The sequence below is a fragment of the Gymnoscopelus braueri genome, assembly GCF_963280865.1.
Source record: "Gymnoscopelus braueri genome assembly, chromosome: 20".
NCBI classification, from domain to species: Eukaryota; Metazoa; Chordata; class Actinopteri; order Myctophiformes; family Myctophidae; genus Gymnoscopelus; species Gymnoscopelus braueri.
Window position 1 is genome coordinate 14,996,471 of NC_137622.1, and position 16,163 is coordinate 15,012,633.

Genomic DNA, 16,163 nt, shown 5'->3' on the forward strand with positions numbered 1-16,163 from the left:
ACGTGTTCCCGTTTTATACTAAGCAGAATGCAGTCAAATCACTCCGATTGTGGCCTATGGAGTATTTCATACGGTGAATGTCCCCATCCTGAGCTCTTTCCTTTGTGCGTGTCCTTTGCTTAGGTGGGGTTTTCACTGCCAACTGAAATAAAGTAGTTTGAGTACAGCTGACCCATGTGTCACTTCCTTCCTATGTCCAAGTATTACATTTCAGAGCTATGGGTCACATGTAGTTCAACAGTGGCTTTATTATAGTTTGCTTAGGTGGGGTTATCACTGCCAACTGAAATAAAGTAGTTTGAGTACAGCTGACCAATGTGTCACTTCCTTCCTATGTCCAAGTATTACATTTCAGAGCAATGGGTCACATGTAGTTCAACAGTGGCTGTATTATAGTGCCCTGTACAGTGGGTGTATATACAGTACATCAGTAATAGCAGTTGACAATTGTTATTTTCCTGTTTTCCTCTCAGGGTGACCAGGGAGACATTGGGCCAAGGGTAAGTCATGTTTTCTGTCTTTGCCTGGGAATGTGATGATACTGTAGTTATGGATGTACTGCTACTTCCCCACAGTGACCCCAGTCAAAAACACTTTGTTATTTAACTGTGTGGGGTTCCACACCTGGGTTCCAACCAAAGATCTGTATTTGAACTGCATTTCCTTATTTACCTCTCTCTCTTTCTTTCTATAGAGCTCTTGCTTTCTCTATTTTGTTTTGCTCTTTTTAGTCTGTCTGTCTGTCTGTCTGTCTGTCTGTCTGTCTGTCTGTCTGTCTGTCTGTCTGTCTGTCTGTCTGTCTATATCATGTCTCAAAACCTACTAGCTGGATTGGCATAACATTTTGTGTGCACATTAATGCTCATGATTTTCACAACCCAATGGCCTTTCCCCTTGCCGATAGGGCCTATAGTGCCACTATTAGGCCAGAATTTGGCCTAATGCAGCCCCCACCATTTTGGCACGGTCGGGTGTAGCTAGTAGGGCATTTAGACATCCCTAATTTATGCTCTGTCGTACGATGGTGTCGAGCTCACCATGTGATGCATCTTGCAACAGAGCTGAGAACTTTGATGAGGTTTCAGTAGCCCACATCTCTAAAGCCCCTCCAGCCAGAGATGAGAAACTATGATATTGAAATATGATGGAAACATTGAAACCACACTGTCCAATCGGCGAGCCAAAGCTACCATCGAGTCGCAACCAAACTATGGTCTTTTCACATCGTGGGGTAACCTCGTTCTACATCTGGTCTATGTTGTCATTGTTGTCTTTTCATGTGATATCATTCCACCCTTTCTGAGATGTGCATAATTATCTCCCGCTTTATCCAGTGTGGTTTTCAAAATAAGCCCCCCTGTGCATTACGTGATGAACGGTTTGGATTTGGAGACCATATCTCCCCCTGCTTTTATGAATGTGTTTCCTATATTATTATGCTCAGGAATTCCAAGTTACCTACACTTACTGTACATTAGAATATGCAGGAGTGTCCAAGTGTATAGTGGCTACGAGCAGCTGTTTATTATGGGTCTTGTTTATTATTCATGTAGTCTAAAATACATTTCCTCCTTCTTCCAAATGTAGGTCTAAATTTGATAAAAATTAATGACACTGGTTTTGCCGTAGATGTAGTCTAAACAAAAGATGTCTTTACAATGTTTGAATGTATCAGAATGACACAGTGTGTATGCATAGCCACTTCATGTTAGCAGAGGACAAATGGAGTGTAAATTTGACAGCGCTACTTTGTTGGATACCATTTACAAGGCGGTTAAGAAACATTAGAGGAATTCCTGATTTCTATCAATCCGTTAGCGATTTGGGTTCCTGGGCCTATCCAGCTATTTTGAGGTAATGGTCTTTGCAGGAATTAAATCTTTTTGGCTTTCTGCATTCGCTATTTCTTCCAGAGGGTAAATATTGTACTTGGATGAGACGCGTAGGCCTTTGATGTCCTTGGATAATTCTGCAGCTGAAAAACCTCAGAGTATCACTTAGGAACACAGGCTTGGTTCAAAACAAACGATAACCCTCCTAAATCTACCGTCGTTGTTAGCATTGCCTGGCCCTGTGCAATGTGTTGACAGATATGGCAGGATAGGATAGCAAATGAAAAGGCACCAATGGCTTCAATGGGTGATATGATACCATAATTCCTAATAAGTCCATGTGTGCCTTTATATACGTAAATATTGTAACTGGGTTCTAGTGTAAATTAACAGACTTATGGGAGGTGGAAGTCATTCTGAAAGGTCCGTCATCATGTATCCCGTACTGGCGGAGGAGCCTATTTCACCCCTGACCTCTTGGAGAGGATAATAAGAAATAACACGTGAAAACAGGAAGTGGTCTTGCCCCTCTGTCACGGTGTGACTTCCCTTCAATAAATCATCTACAAAGTCGGTGTCAGTTTGGCCAGACTCGTCCCAGGACAGATCACAAAGACAGGATGGCGGAGGCTTCAAAATAAGCTCAGATCCAGGGACAGTGACACTATAAAGAAGCCACCACTGTGTCAGTGCTCAGACGTCCTGTCGTCCTCAGACGAGAAACGTTTTACTTGTGGGGTCTTGCGTCTTCTGGGTTCCCTCCATAGCACGTTTGAATGATGGGAATAAAGCAAACCGCCATGCTGTCTATAGATCTATATGGAGGAGATCCTCGCTGTGCGCTTAGGTTCATCTGCCGGCTTTGACGAAAGACAAACCATGATGGGGGTTTTCATCATCAATCCCACCTCCTGCTCTTCCCCAGAGCAGTGACAACAATGGCTGCTTGTCTCAATGTCAGCCTGAGGTCTGCTGTGTGCAAGGTATATAGTGGGAGACGAGTGTAAAGCATCCTCTATAGGAGTTGTTGTGATATGTCCATGTAGCGTACATGCATGCATGCATGTATGAACGTATGGTCTTCATGGTGGGAATGGTGGGAATAGTGGGAATGAGTGAATGTGACAATGGAGAGAGTGGAGGATATGAGAGGAGGAGGAGGAGGAGTCTGTGGCGGCCTTTGGCAATCCAACGCTCACCACAGCCTGTTAACAGAAACCTCATGAACAGTCTAGTATCTCTCTCTCTCTCACTCACTCACTCACTCACTCACTCACTCACTCACTCACTCACTCACTCACTCACTCATCTCTCTATCTTTTTGTGTCTCTATCACTCTTTGTGTCTCTCTGTCTCTCTCTCTCTGTCTATATATCGTTGTGTGTGTGTGTGTGTGTGTGTGTGTGTGTGTGTGTGTGTGTGTGTCGATCTCTCTTTGTCTCTCTTTCTCTCTCTGTATGCCTTTCTCTCTCTCTTCTATGGCTGTGTGTGTGTGTGTGTGTGTGTGTGTGTGTGTGTGTGTGTGTGTGTGTGTGTGTGTGTGTGTGTGTGTGTGTGTGTGTGTGTGTGTGTGTGTGTGTGTGTGTGTGCGCGTGTGTGTATGCCTCTCGCTCTCGCTCTCTCTCTCTCTCTCTCTCGCGCGCTACCTCTCTCTCGCTACCTCTCTCATCTGCTCTACCTTTGTCCCACTGTCTTCCATTCTTCCAGTCTCTCTGTTGGTTCCTCTCATCTTGGTGTTTTCAGAGCAACCCAACCAGAGGATTTCTCTGCTGGCAGACTAATGATGTTCCTTTCAGCTTCACAGGCAATCATCATAGTTACTGTCATCTGTTTGCTTTTGTTGTACAGGGAGAGACGGAAAAACAACATGGAACACACACACACTCACTCACACACACACACACACACACACACACACACACACACACACACACACACACACACACACACACACACACACACACACACACTCTCAAATGGACATACATACTGTAGTGTATAAATGTCCTTGGGGGACAGCTGTTTCTGCAGTTTTCTGACCTGCTAGGAAGTCAATTGCATTTAACTGCTGTCAATCTAGCTGGAACTGAGTAACCAGGGGCATGTTTAGCTTTTTTCTTTTTTTATATATATATTATTTATGAATAGTATATTCAAAGACACTATGTTCTTTTCCAAATCTAGTCTTATTTGCTTTTGGTGTGTGTTTCATATATCAGAAATGTATTACTATTTGTATTATTATTTTTTGCTCAACAAAATCACAAGATCACCAGCACTCACTTCAAATCCATCAGTTTTATTATTTGGCACAGGCAGCAACCACACACGGACGCGTTTCGACACCAAAACACGTGTGTGGTTGCTGCCCGTGCCAAATAATAAAACAGAAGGATTTGAAGTGACTGCTGGTGATCCTGTGATTTTGTTGAACTATTTCTGAACCGTGCACCCGGTGAAAGACCGGGTTTTTGTGACTCTCATTTACTTTGCAGTTATTTATTTTTTGCTTCATAACATGATAGTTGTCATACTTATCATTTTGTTCTGGCTAAATGCTGTCTCACCTATTGCAACAGTAATGATGATACTGTCTCATTCCAGCAGACATGTCACCTTTCTCTTTGTACGCTCATCTTATGTTCCTCAACTCCTTCTTCCAGGGTCCTCCTCCCCAAAGCACATATGCAGGTCTGCACAGTAATCAGATCCTCACTGTCAAGGTTTGTCTCTCCTGGTCCTCCTCTGTACGTTCGCCCTAACAGCAGCCACCCCTGTGTCTCTGTCCGGCTGCTGAGCTGTCACTGTCCTGTCCCTTCTAAAGCACGCCTACCGTCTTCAGGACCGAGAGGAGAGAGGCACATTAAAGATCTTATAGATCTGGTTTTATGGGGATCTTCATTGTCCTCTAATGGCCTACAGCTCCTGAGGTCCTACTGTATACTCGGCTCTGTTTTTCCTGCTGCTGTAGTAAGATCTTCTTGTTCTCGTTCTCCTGTTTAACCGTCTTTCTCTCCATGGAATGAAGGTCTGAGAGCTCTTCCTGTCTCAAAAATGCATTTTCTGATTGGCTCATTCGTCTCACTTCCTCCTTTGCCGTCCTCTCCTCTTTTTCTCTCTCCTCTCCTGTCTTTCTCTTTGTGTCGTCTTCTCACCTCTGCTCTGTCCCATGCCTCCTTGTTCCTCCTCCTGTCTCAGATGGTCTTTCCTCGCTATGACCACGGCTTTCTCTCTGGCGACCAGTCCAACAACAACTTTCAGAGACGCTTTCTGAAGGTACAGACGGGCTTGTGTATGCTGTTTAACCTTTTAAACTTGTGATGTTGAACTTTGGTAGAACCTTGGGTTGTACTGAGCTCCAGTCATTGATGTCGCACAATCCTAAAATGCCTCTCCCTTGATTCAGACATGTTGGTAGGAATCATGGAGTGCCAATCTTTCCAGCAACTTTTACGATGGTAACATACTGTATTATTTGTTAGCACAGATCTTGTTTTGTCCAATTTTAAATTAAGCTGGATTGATGCTGCATAGTGGAAAAAAGAACATTGGAGAGGGGAAAGTTTTTTATGGCTAAGCTATTCATTTATGATGGGAAAACCTATATTATCTACGCTCTGCTGAAAGGCCTTTATTTACTAAGTATTTTTCTTAAAGCCACACTGGCTACTGTAGCTGCACAGCATTCTAACAGAGTAATTAAGACTTCTCTGGTCAGAGATAGATTGCACAAATAATACACCGTTGGAATATGTACACAGTATGATTTTAAAAATATATATATTTAACTTTTCATATTCAAAGGACAATATAACATGAATACAGTCAGAGTGCCAGGACTGGTCTGTTTATGCTCTGGGAGAATTAGCTTTTTATATATATATGTGATTTTGTGATTTTGAGACCGGTTTCACCACACAATGAGAGTGAATGGAGTGAGATAGAAATACGCTACAGTCATAGTACTGTGGTAGGTGTCATGTTGCGACTTCTATTTTGTCCAGGTACCTTAAACCACCCCAACATTCTACCAAAGTTCATCATCACTTGAACCAGCAACTCGTTCACCTATCGTTCCATTTCTTTATCCTAACATTTCTCCTTTTTTCACACTTTTCCTTTTCTCCTTTCCTTTCTCATCACCCTTTTTTTCACTCATGCCCATTGCACTGTGCCATGTTTCTCATTTTCCATCATTGCCTGTGTGTGTGTGTGTGTGTGTGTGTGTGTGTGTGTGTGTGTGTGTGTGTGTGTGTGTGTGTGTGTGTGTGTGTGTGTGTGTGTGTGTGTGTGTGTGTGTGTGTGTGTGTGTGTGTGTGTGTGTGTGTGTGTGTGTGTGTGTGTGTTTTCTCAGTGTAATTGCGTTTGTTTGCAATGAAGTTGTTTATATCGAAGGTCTGCGGCATAGCAAAAATATTAGGGGGATAAACCACACACAATTTAGATAGGCTTATGGAATGTGCTTTCCATTAGAGAGAGAATAGAACAGCTTTGTTGGTGTAGGCCTTGGGACTTCTAGAGCTATGCTACCAATCTACCGGAGGAAATAGGGTCTTATGCTTGTTATGGACGATCTTGGTAATATCGATTGCATTAACCCATTCAATCCGGGAACGCATCTGTGTCATTTTATAGATTTCTTTGGCTATTAAAAAATAGCTCATAGCACTATGAGCTTGTAGATCTGCACATTTTTAGAAAAATCGTGATTTTTCTTTTTGTGCAAAACTCTAATTATATATATATTTTTTTAAAGCAAACATTTGTAACTCAAATTTTTGCTTCTGGGATTCCACAAATGTCTCTATGCCAGTGGTCCTCAAACGTTTTCATGTCAAGGACCCCCAAAATAATATATATTTGGCCGCGGACCCCCATCTCAAAATATGCTGTTACAGGGACCCGCAGAAGCAAAGGTTTGAGTTAAAAAATGTTTGCTTTTAACAAATATATATTCAAAGATTTGCACCAATTTTCACGATTTTTCTAAAATAGCAGATCTGCAAGCTCATAGAGCTATGAGCTTGTAGATCTGCTATTTGTGAATAGCCCAACGAAATCTAAAATGACACAGATGTGTTCCTGGATTGAATGGGTTAAAAGAGCTGCTGTGCCAACATGCCACAGTACAGTAAGCCCTCCAGGGTGTGACAAACATTAATGGAGTCAGTTAAATTTGTATAACAATAATTATAAAAATAAGGATAGAAAGTCGTCGACAAGGGCAGACTTTGTTCTTGTGGAATGAAAGTAACTTTTTCGTGCGAAAGAAGAATAAGAGAAGAGAGAGAGAGAGAGCATGTGTTAGAATTAGCAAACCACGTAACCCATTCAATCCGGAAATGCATCTGTTTCATTTTAGATTTCTTAGGCTATTGAAAAATAGCAGATATACAAGCTCATACCGCGGCACCGCTATGAGCTTGTAGATCTTTTATTTTTGAAAAATTGAGATTTTTTTTTGCAAATCTTTGAATATATATTTTTTAAAGCGAACATTTGTAAAGCAAAGATTTGAGTTACAAAAAATATATATATATTGAAAGATTTGCACTTAATGTTCAAGACTTTTCAAAAATAGCAGATCTTTAAGCTCATAGCGCTATGAGATCTGCTACTCCTGATGCTTTTGTGTGACGCTAGTATGATCAAGTAGGGCATTCATTTACAAAAAGAAATACACAAAATAAGAGGTTTCTGCCCGATAGCGACGATAACCTCCGTCATTCCTCTGTTTTTCATCCATCAGGGAGACCAGGGCCAGGCTGGAACCCCCGGGCCCCCCGGGCCCCCGGGCTCCCCAGGCCCCCGAGGCCCCCCTGGAAACACCGGCAAGGATGGGCCCCGCGGCCCTGCTGGCGAGCAAGTAAGAACCTCTTCTCACTTTGTCCAAAGGGCCACACAGACATCTCTATATACAGTGATGTTTAAACCATGCAATCCGGGAACGCATACTGTGTCATTTTAGATTTTAGCTACATGTATAGACATTATTTTATACTTTGGCTATTCAAAAATAGCAGATATACAGTACAAGCTCATAGTGCTATTATAGCAGATATACAAGCTAATACTACTATTTTAGAAAAATCGTGACATTTTTTGCAAATCTTTGAATACTTTTTTAAACAACATTTTTAACTCAAATCTTTGCTTCTGGGGGGGTCCCTGGAACAACATATTTTGATGGGGTCGGTGGCCAAATACATAATTTTGGGGGCCCTTGACATGAGAAAGTTTGAGAACCACTGATATAGCAACATAAGTTTTTCAGAAAACTGTTAGGACATTTAAGACATTTGTAAAGATTTGCACACATTTTCACGATTTTTCTAAAAATAGCAGATCTACAAGGCACTCAGTGCCGCGCTATGAGCTTGTCTGAGCTCTGAGATCTGAGATCTGCTATTTTTGAATAGCCAAAGAAATCTTAAAATGATGCAGATTAAACGTCTCCTCTTCTCCACTGCTGTGTCCCTTCACCATCATTATCACAACATCACGCCATAGACACGTCTGTCAGTGGCCGCAAAAGTGTGACAGATTATGTCTGTGAGTGTGTGCGCGTGTGCACGCATGCACACACACACACACACACACACACACACACACACACACACACACACACACACACACACACACACACACACACACACACACACACACACACACACACACACACACACACACACAGAATGCAGTGTCATATTCTGGCATATATCCATTAGCGATTTGGTAATCAGAGGAGCTATTGTGTGTACAACGGAGAGTTTATGTAAATACTGTGTGTGTGTGTGTGTGTGTGCGTGTGCGTGTGCGTGTGCGTGTGCGAGCGTGCGTGCGTGCGTGCAAGTGCGTGCGTGCATGCCTGAGTGCACATGCATGCATATGTCTGAATTGTGTGCATGTGCATAGGCTACCTGTGTGTATGCAACACGTGTCTGCGTATGTGAGTTTATATAAGTATGTGCGCATGTTGGGAAAGGGTCTGTAGATAAAAATGGCAGTGAACCCAGATATTCTATTCTCTTCCTACTGGACCAGCCAGTGAGCTGTGGTTTACCTAAAAGTTCCCAAAATAGCAGCGTTGGTCTTTGCCTCATCTGGCTTGTGTTAGCCAATGGCCACAGAGCGATCCAATCGTGTCCCCACTCTCTCACGTACCTTCCTGGACAAACCATTGCTGAGTGCCACTGTAACAGATAGATGTAATAGATAGGGCACCGTGGAAGGTTCATGGGCAGTTTTCTGCTTTAACCCATTAAGACCGGGAACGCATCTGTGTCATTTTCAGATTTCTTTGGCTATAAAAAAAATAGCAGATATACAAGCTCATAGCGCGGCACCGAGTTATGCTCTATGAGCTTGTAGATCAGTTTTTTTTTTTTTTTCGTGAACATTTGTGCAAATCTTTGAATATATATATTATTATTTTTTAAAGCAAACTCAAATCTTTGCTTCTGGGGATTCTACAAATGTCTAAATCCTAACAGTTTTCTGAAAAACGTATGTTGCTATGATATCAGTGTTTCTCAAACCTTTTTCATGTCAAGGGCCCCGAAGATTATATGTATTGGACCCTCATCTTAAAATATTTTGTTCCAGGGACCATCAGAAGCAAAGATTTGAGTTATAAATTTAGATTTGTACACATTTTAATTTATCTTGTTTTTTTAATAGCAGATGTACCGCCCTTTGAGCTTGTATATCTGCTATTTTTGAATAGCCAAAGAAATCTAAAATGACACAGATGCGTTCCCGGATTGAATGCGTTAAAACAATGAGCGTGCCCTCCTCCTCGCCTCAGGCAGCTGCCGTTTCTCCGCATTAGCCCTCTACTTTCCACAAGTTAGTTCATCTAAAGTGACAGCCTGGAGCTGTGGTTTGGGGACATAACGGTGGGGTGGGGGTGGAAGGTAATTTGTGTTTATTCAAGCAAAGGAGAATGAATGCTTACCCTCTGCTGGCATGATGCAGCGATGGAGACTCGAATGAAAAAAGTGTTGGTTTTCACGGGGGCATGAATCTGAGCCGTAAAAAAAATAAAAGGGAGAGAGAAAAGCCAAGCGTGGCTCAAGAATAGACGAGAAGAAATGGGTTCGTCCTTTAACCTACTGTAGTCCATTTCAAATGTACTACTCACTCTCGTGGGCTGATTAAAGGGGTTTACGGAACCTCAAACAACAAAACAAAGCAGCGTGGCGCTATGGGCAGATCCATGTTGTTGGCAGATGTGTGAGTGTGAGAAACACAGGGGAGAAGAGAGTGAGAGCCTGGCTGAACGGTGCAGCCCGGCTGCACCAATGCCCTCGGACCCAATTGTTGAAATGGAGATAGAGCAGTGGTTCTCAACCAGAGGTCCGGGGACCACAAGTGGTCCTTGAGGGGGTTCCAGGTGGTCCCCAGCTAAATGATGGAGAGTTGGTAACCAAATGGACCCTTATTAGATCTTTAACTCTTGAGAGTGTAAAGAACACACACACACATTTTCATTTTACACTCTCAAGAGTTAATGGACCCGTTAATGGACCTGTAAGGGTCCATTTAGTTTCATTTTGCGCTCTCGAGAGTTACATTATTATTTAACATCTGCATTACTTAATTTACAAGAAGTCTACACAATTAGAGAATGAATTGTTATTTTGATCAACGTTTGCCTGTCGTCTCTCCTATGGTACCAACATCAATACAGCATGGAATTGTGGACAAAATCTCAAACGACAACGAAATATTCTACGTTTTGGGTCTGTGAGTCTAAATCTCATCAAATGGTGGTCCGTGGCTCAAATGCCGAATAAATAACGGACGTTGATATGAAAAGGGTTGAAAACCACTGAGATAGAGGGAGCCTCAAAGTGACTGGTATGAGAGAGGTACAGAGGTCCAAAGTTCTTTGAAAAGACATTCAAAAGATAGACACATCAGATGTACTTCCAGATGAAACAGCTATTTATTTAAGCATATGACTGCAGGCTGTCAGTAACTGTTTATAAATCGTATTAACATACCATCGGCGGAAGAAACCATGCAAGCCACCAACCTGCTCATTGTAGCAGTTCAGTGTCTTGCTTAAAGGAGTAGTCCAAGAAATACTTATTTTCTATCAATTGCACAAAAAATAAATCTTCATGAATTCAATGCTTCATGGGGTGTGTAATTGATAGAAAATAAGTAATTTTTTGGGTGAACTACTGTACTCCTTTAAGGACACATCATCGACACACGAACAGGAGGAGCCAGGGATCGAACCCGGGAATCTTCAGATTCCAAGACAGCCACTCTACCTCCTGGGCCACCGCCGTGCCTAATAGTTAATTCATGCAAACTTTAGCCAATCAAAACATATAGTGTAATTGCGAACGCAGCGCAAGTGGAGCTTACTATGAAACCGTGCTCGGCTTGTGTTTCTCTGGGTCTCTGTGTGCACTTTCTGTGTGCAGCTCCTCTGAGATAAGTAAATGTCCAATTTAGACGTACCATACATCAAATGAAAGGTCTTTGAAAACTGAACACACCTGTCAAGGTTGCGTTTAAGCCCGCCCCTTCCCCCGGAAGCCACGCCCCGGAGAAGGCTCCTAAAAACTCCCCATTGAAACCGCATTTTAAATGAAAAGTGCCCGAATCGCTCCGAAACTTTTTCTACCCCCCCTAAGTGGGGGTCTACGAACAAATACTTCGGGCTCGGATTTTGGCTCCGCCCCCCGGAAGTGGGTGAAACAGGCACTTCAAACACTTTGTTGAATTGTTCAAAAACATTCAAAGATGCTCCTTTTAACGCAGAATGTTTTGGTATTTTTTTTTTATTATTGGTTACTTTAAAAAATATATGTGTTTTTTGCGTTCGCTTCCCGCGTTCGCGCGTCTTACTTGTATATATTATGTATAGTATATATTTGGAACTTAATTGGAGCCATGTCTGGTCTAGAGAAAATACATCTTGTGGAGGTGTGGAGTAAAGATGTCCTGATGGAGGCTGATCTAGGATGAAACAGGAGAACAGAACAGGACGAGGCTGTGTGTTTTGTGGGGAGAGCAGAAGGATGAACACCAGATGGAAAACCTCACTGCGTAGCTTCTGATTATAATTCTGAAATAAGAGAAAGGGGCTAATAACCTCCAACTTATGATAACATTTATAACATTTATTACGACGTACGGAGGAACTACTTGAGAGAACAGATAAACACACGGCAATCCCTGCGAACGGACAGCTGTGTGTGTGTGTGTGTGTGTGTGTGTGTGTGTGTGTGTGTGTGTGTGTGTGTGTGTGTGTGTGTGTGTGTGTGTGTGTGTGTGTGTGTGTGTGTGTGTGTGTGTGTGTGTGTGTGTGTGTGTGTGTGTGTGTGTGTGTGTGTGTGTGTGTTGTGCGCGCACGTGCAGATCGGTGTGTGTGTTTGTGCGTGCACGTGCAGATCGGTGTGTGTGTGTGGTGTGTGAGAGAGAGGGAGAGGGAGAGAGGGCGCTCTTACACATCCCCCCTATAGCTGTGCTATGGATGACTTCACAGCAGATGTTGAACTGCTCAGAGTACAAGCCCACCTGGCATGCACGCACACACACACACACACACACACACACACACACACACACACACACACACACACACACACACACACACACACACACACACACACACACACAATATTTACATAAACTTTCATTTGTACACACAATAGCTCTGATTACCAAAGCACTAATGGATATATGCCAGAATATGATACTGGATACAGTCAGAGTTCTGAGTTCTGTGTGTGTGTGTGTGTGTGTGTGTGTGTGTGTGTGTGTGTGTGTGTGTGTGTGTGTATGTGTGTGTGTGTGTGTGTGTGTGTGTGTGTGTGTGTGTGTGTGTGTGTGTGTGTGTGTGTGTGTGTGTGTGTGTGTGCGCGTGCGCGTGCACTATGTGTGTGTATGTATATATCAATCGATCAAACTCTCCATATATATCTCTGGTCTAAAAACATGTTTACAAACATGCAAAAACATACACGCTCAAACACACACACGCACACACACACACGCACACACACGCACACACACAGCATAACAGTAGTGTTCTTTTTTGCACTGGGAGGGGAAATTACACAGCAGATCTTTTACACGCAGGTCTACATCCAGTTACAGGGCTTTATTATAAAGAGAGACCTGGGGCCTCATTCATCAAGCTGTGCAGAGTATGAGTTCTGACTGGGGCCCCGTGTTCATATCTTTCTCTTTAAAAGGTTAAATCACTCTGAGGCGCTTGATGGATGCGAGGCCAGGCTCTATTTCACCACCTAAAGCTCCACTATGTAACGTTTTAATAACTATACTGTTTAACACATACAAATAAGACATTTGCATTTACAAACAATAACTCCCACCCTTCCCTGACTCTGTAGAGTCAGTGGTTTCACTGCTAGAGGCTTTACTGTATTATTAATTAGGGTATGACCAGTGACAGGCATCTACATTGGTTGCCATGTTGCTTTGTCAAATTTGTACTTTTCTCCCTTCTTCTCAGATATTTCATGTCCTGTTATAGCCCCTACGTGTTAACGTTATGTCCTGTTTGCCACAGCTCCATTGCCTGGATGGCCGCCACTGGTCGTCATACCCTACCAAATAATACAGTAAAACTAGCAGTGAAACCCCTGAGTCTACAGAGTCAGGGAAGGGTGGGATGTGTGTTGCTCATAAATGAACTTCTTTATTTGTATGAGCCATAATGTGCTATATCACTGATTTAGAATCAACTTTATTGTCACATCACAGGTTTACAGTTGTAAAGAAGTGGGTGAGAGCTATATATATATATATTTTTTTTTTTTTTTCAGAAAGACAAAAGAAAAGAAGAGGGGGGGGGGTACAAGGAGAAAAAGATAAATAGAACAAAATATATCGACATATGTACACATAGCATATCCAACCTGGAACAGTATACATGTACATAGTTACATAGTGGAGCTTTGAAGTTGAAGTTCGTAATCTTACGATGAATAGCGAAAATTGCCAATCTAAGCGCTTCTGTACCAGTGTCTATTTTTGCTTTTTGAAACTGAAATGACATGCTCAAACCAGGGATGACAGAGTGAAAGTGGTTAAAAACCAGTCAACACTGACATCTAGTGGCTATTTATCAAAGTTCACCATAACATTGAAATACCTTTCTCCTTTCTTCTAATCTACAGGGTTTTCCAGGTCGTGATGGCGTTGAGGTGAGTCCAGGTTCTGAGTTTACTAAACAATCAATTTGTTGTTCATCAAACATAATCACATGCTGGCTATTAAGACCTGAGTAATCTTATATTTCTTCTCTTATATCTGACATTTCTTTCAGGGAGCGCAGGGGTTGTCCGGAAAGCCAGTAAGATCACTGATGCCACTTATCATGGTTTCTAACTTTACCTCTGGTACCAAATGAAAGACAAGCAACCCCTTTAGCCAGAAGTATGGAGAAATACCAGTCAATGAACCTACTGACAGTTGGCCTTCCTATTGGTCATCAAGGAAAAAGTTGTACAATTAATTTACAAATACAAACACAAAATTCAATTTTTATTTTATTTTATAAAAAACAAAAAACAAAGAAATAAAACAATGAATACATCTAAATCAGGGACTTATTTGAATGAATAAAACGGTATGGTAGAGTATGTTAATGTCCGGTGTCGGGTAGGAGAAGTTATTTGAATAGACAGCACACTGGATTGGACACTTGTGACGTGTAGCCATTATAGTTTGGACATCATTGCAATTACCTCTCTCCATCACAGGAGAGGAAGACAACGGACATAAGACTTATGGATTGTAGATTGAAAACAAAACAAATTGAATTAATATCCAATAAAGTGACAAGATAGAAGCAGGGTATAGAAAACAAACTAAATCTTTTGGATGTATTCTATCTGTGAGTTGGCAGGTAGACAGTGTCTGGTATTACGTCTATAGTGTCCACCAATCCGAAACACACCCCGACCCCATGAGCAAGGCATTCAACTGCACCAGGGAACATCATACTGAGTTCCCTTTCTGAGGAAATTCATACATGTGTGTATGTACAAATACATGTGGCTGCTGTATATATGCGTGTGTCCTTCTAGAAGAGAGGTATGCAAAACAAATTAATTCCAATTACGTTATAGCATTAAATAGAAATATAGCCAATAAAGGGTGACTTAACTTAACATAACTTAAACCCTATATACTTTGTTGCATCAAATGGCATTCAATGATTTAAAACAAATGCTGTTCTATAAACTTTTAGAGCAGCTCTTTTTGCTGGACGTTTTCCTAATTATGACTTGCCCAGAATAGGGATGCTAGGGTTTAAGTGTGTCCAGTTCTTGACCACTGCTAACCCATGTGTGTCAACAGGGAGACGATGGTGAGCCTGGCTATCCTGGACCGCAGGGCCCTCCAGGGGGGAAGGTAAAAAATGAACTCTACTACTCAATGACCATATACAGTGTACTAACATTATGAATATTGTTATCTATCTACCCTCTCTTACACTGACCCTTTCCTCTCCTGCATGTTGAAATAGGGTGAGGCAGGTGCTGGAGAGAAAGGAGAGAGGGGATTGGATGGACTGCCAGGATTCAAGGTAGAAGACTTTATAGTATTAGCAGCAGTAGTAATAATAGTCTAGTAGTACATTCAATACATGCCATAGCAGTAAAAGTTATAATGGCAGTAGTGATAGTAGTAGTAGTAGTAGTAGTCTAGCAATACATGCACTATAATTAATAGTAGTAATGCACGCAGTAACAGTTACAGTGGCAGCAGTTATAGTAGTCCTAATTGTATTATATGCATTAGCAGTAACAATAGTTATAGCAGTAGTAATAGTGGTAGTACTAGCAGTACATGCAGTAATAGTAGTAATGGCAGTAATAGTAGTAGTGGTCGTAATTGTAGCTTGCCATTTAGATTTTGTTTTATCTTAATTCAATATATTTTAAGGCATTTTTATAGACAACCTTAAAACAAACCACCATCTATAACTTGTGTGTATTCAAATCTCAAAGGGTGACAAAGGGGATGTCGGTGACCACGGACCCCATGGACCCATGGTATGTGTTTGGTCCAAAATTGTCCCCATCATGCAGTGGGCTTGCTGTGTGTTTATCCGAGTATCTTTATCCCACTTCTTTCTCGTGACTCTATCAGGGTTATCCTGGGGAAAAGGGAGTTGCAGGCTCCTCAGACATCATTGACTTCAACGGGAAGCTCCTGGATGCTTTCCAGGTGAGCACCACAATACCCATCTAGTCCTCTACGTGCAAATGGGATTATTTATTAAATCATACTTCAGTGCGTGGAGCACGTTAGGATTCAGGCCACAACTTAAAT

At 42.0% G+C, this 16,163-nt stretch overlaps 1 protein-coding gene across 2 annotated transcripts in view; it reads left to right on the forward strand.

Moving 5' to 3' along the window:
- Nucleotides 1–16,163, forward strand: part of LOC308076451 (uncharacterized protein) — a 169,461-nt gene that overhangs the window by 136,962 nt on the left and 16,336 nt on the right. For both annotated transcript variants that reach the window (XM_080416739.1, XM_080416738.1), the window contains 9 exons: nt 474–500; nt 5,031–5,108; nt 7,582–7,698; nt 14,000–14,026; nt 14,149–14,175; nt 15,186–15,239; nt 15,355–15,414; nt 15,839–15,883; nt 15,981–16,058. In XM_080416739.1, the coding sequence (XP_080272865.1) occupies nt 474–500; nt 5,031–5,108; nt 7,582–7,698; nt 14,000–14,026; nt 14,149–14,175; nt 15,186–15,239; nt 15,355–15,414; nt 15,839–15,883; nt 15,981–16,058 (513 nt within the window). The remainder of the gene's footprint in view (nt 1–473; nt 501–5,030; nt 5,109–7,581; nt 7,699–13,999; nt 14,027–14,148; nt 14,176–15,185; nt 15,240–15,354; nt 15,415–15,838; nt 15,884–15,980; nt 16,059–16,163) is intronic.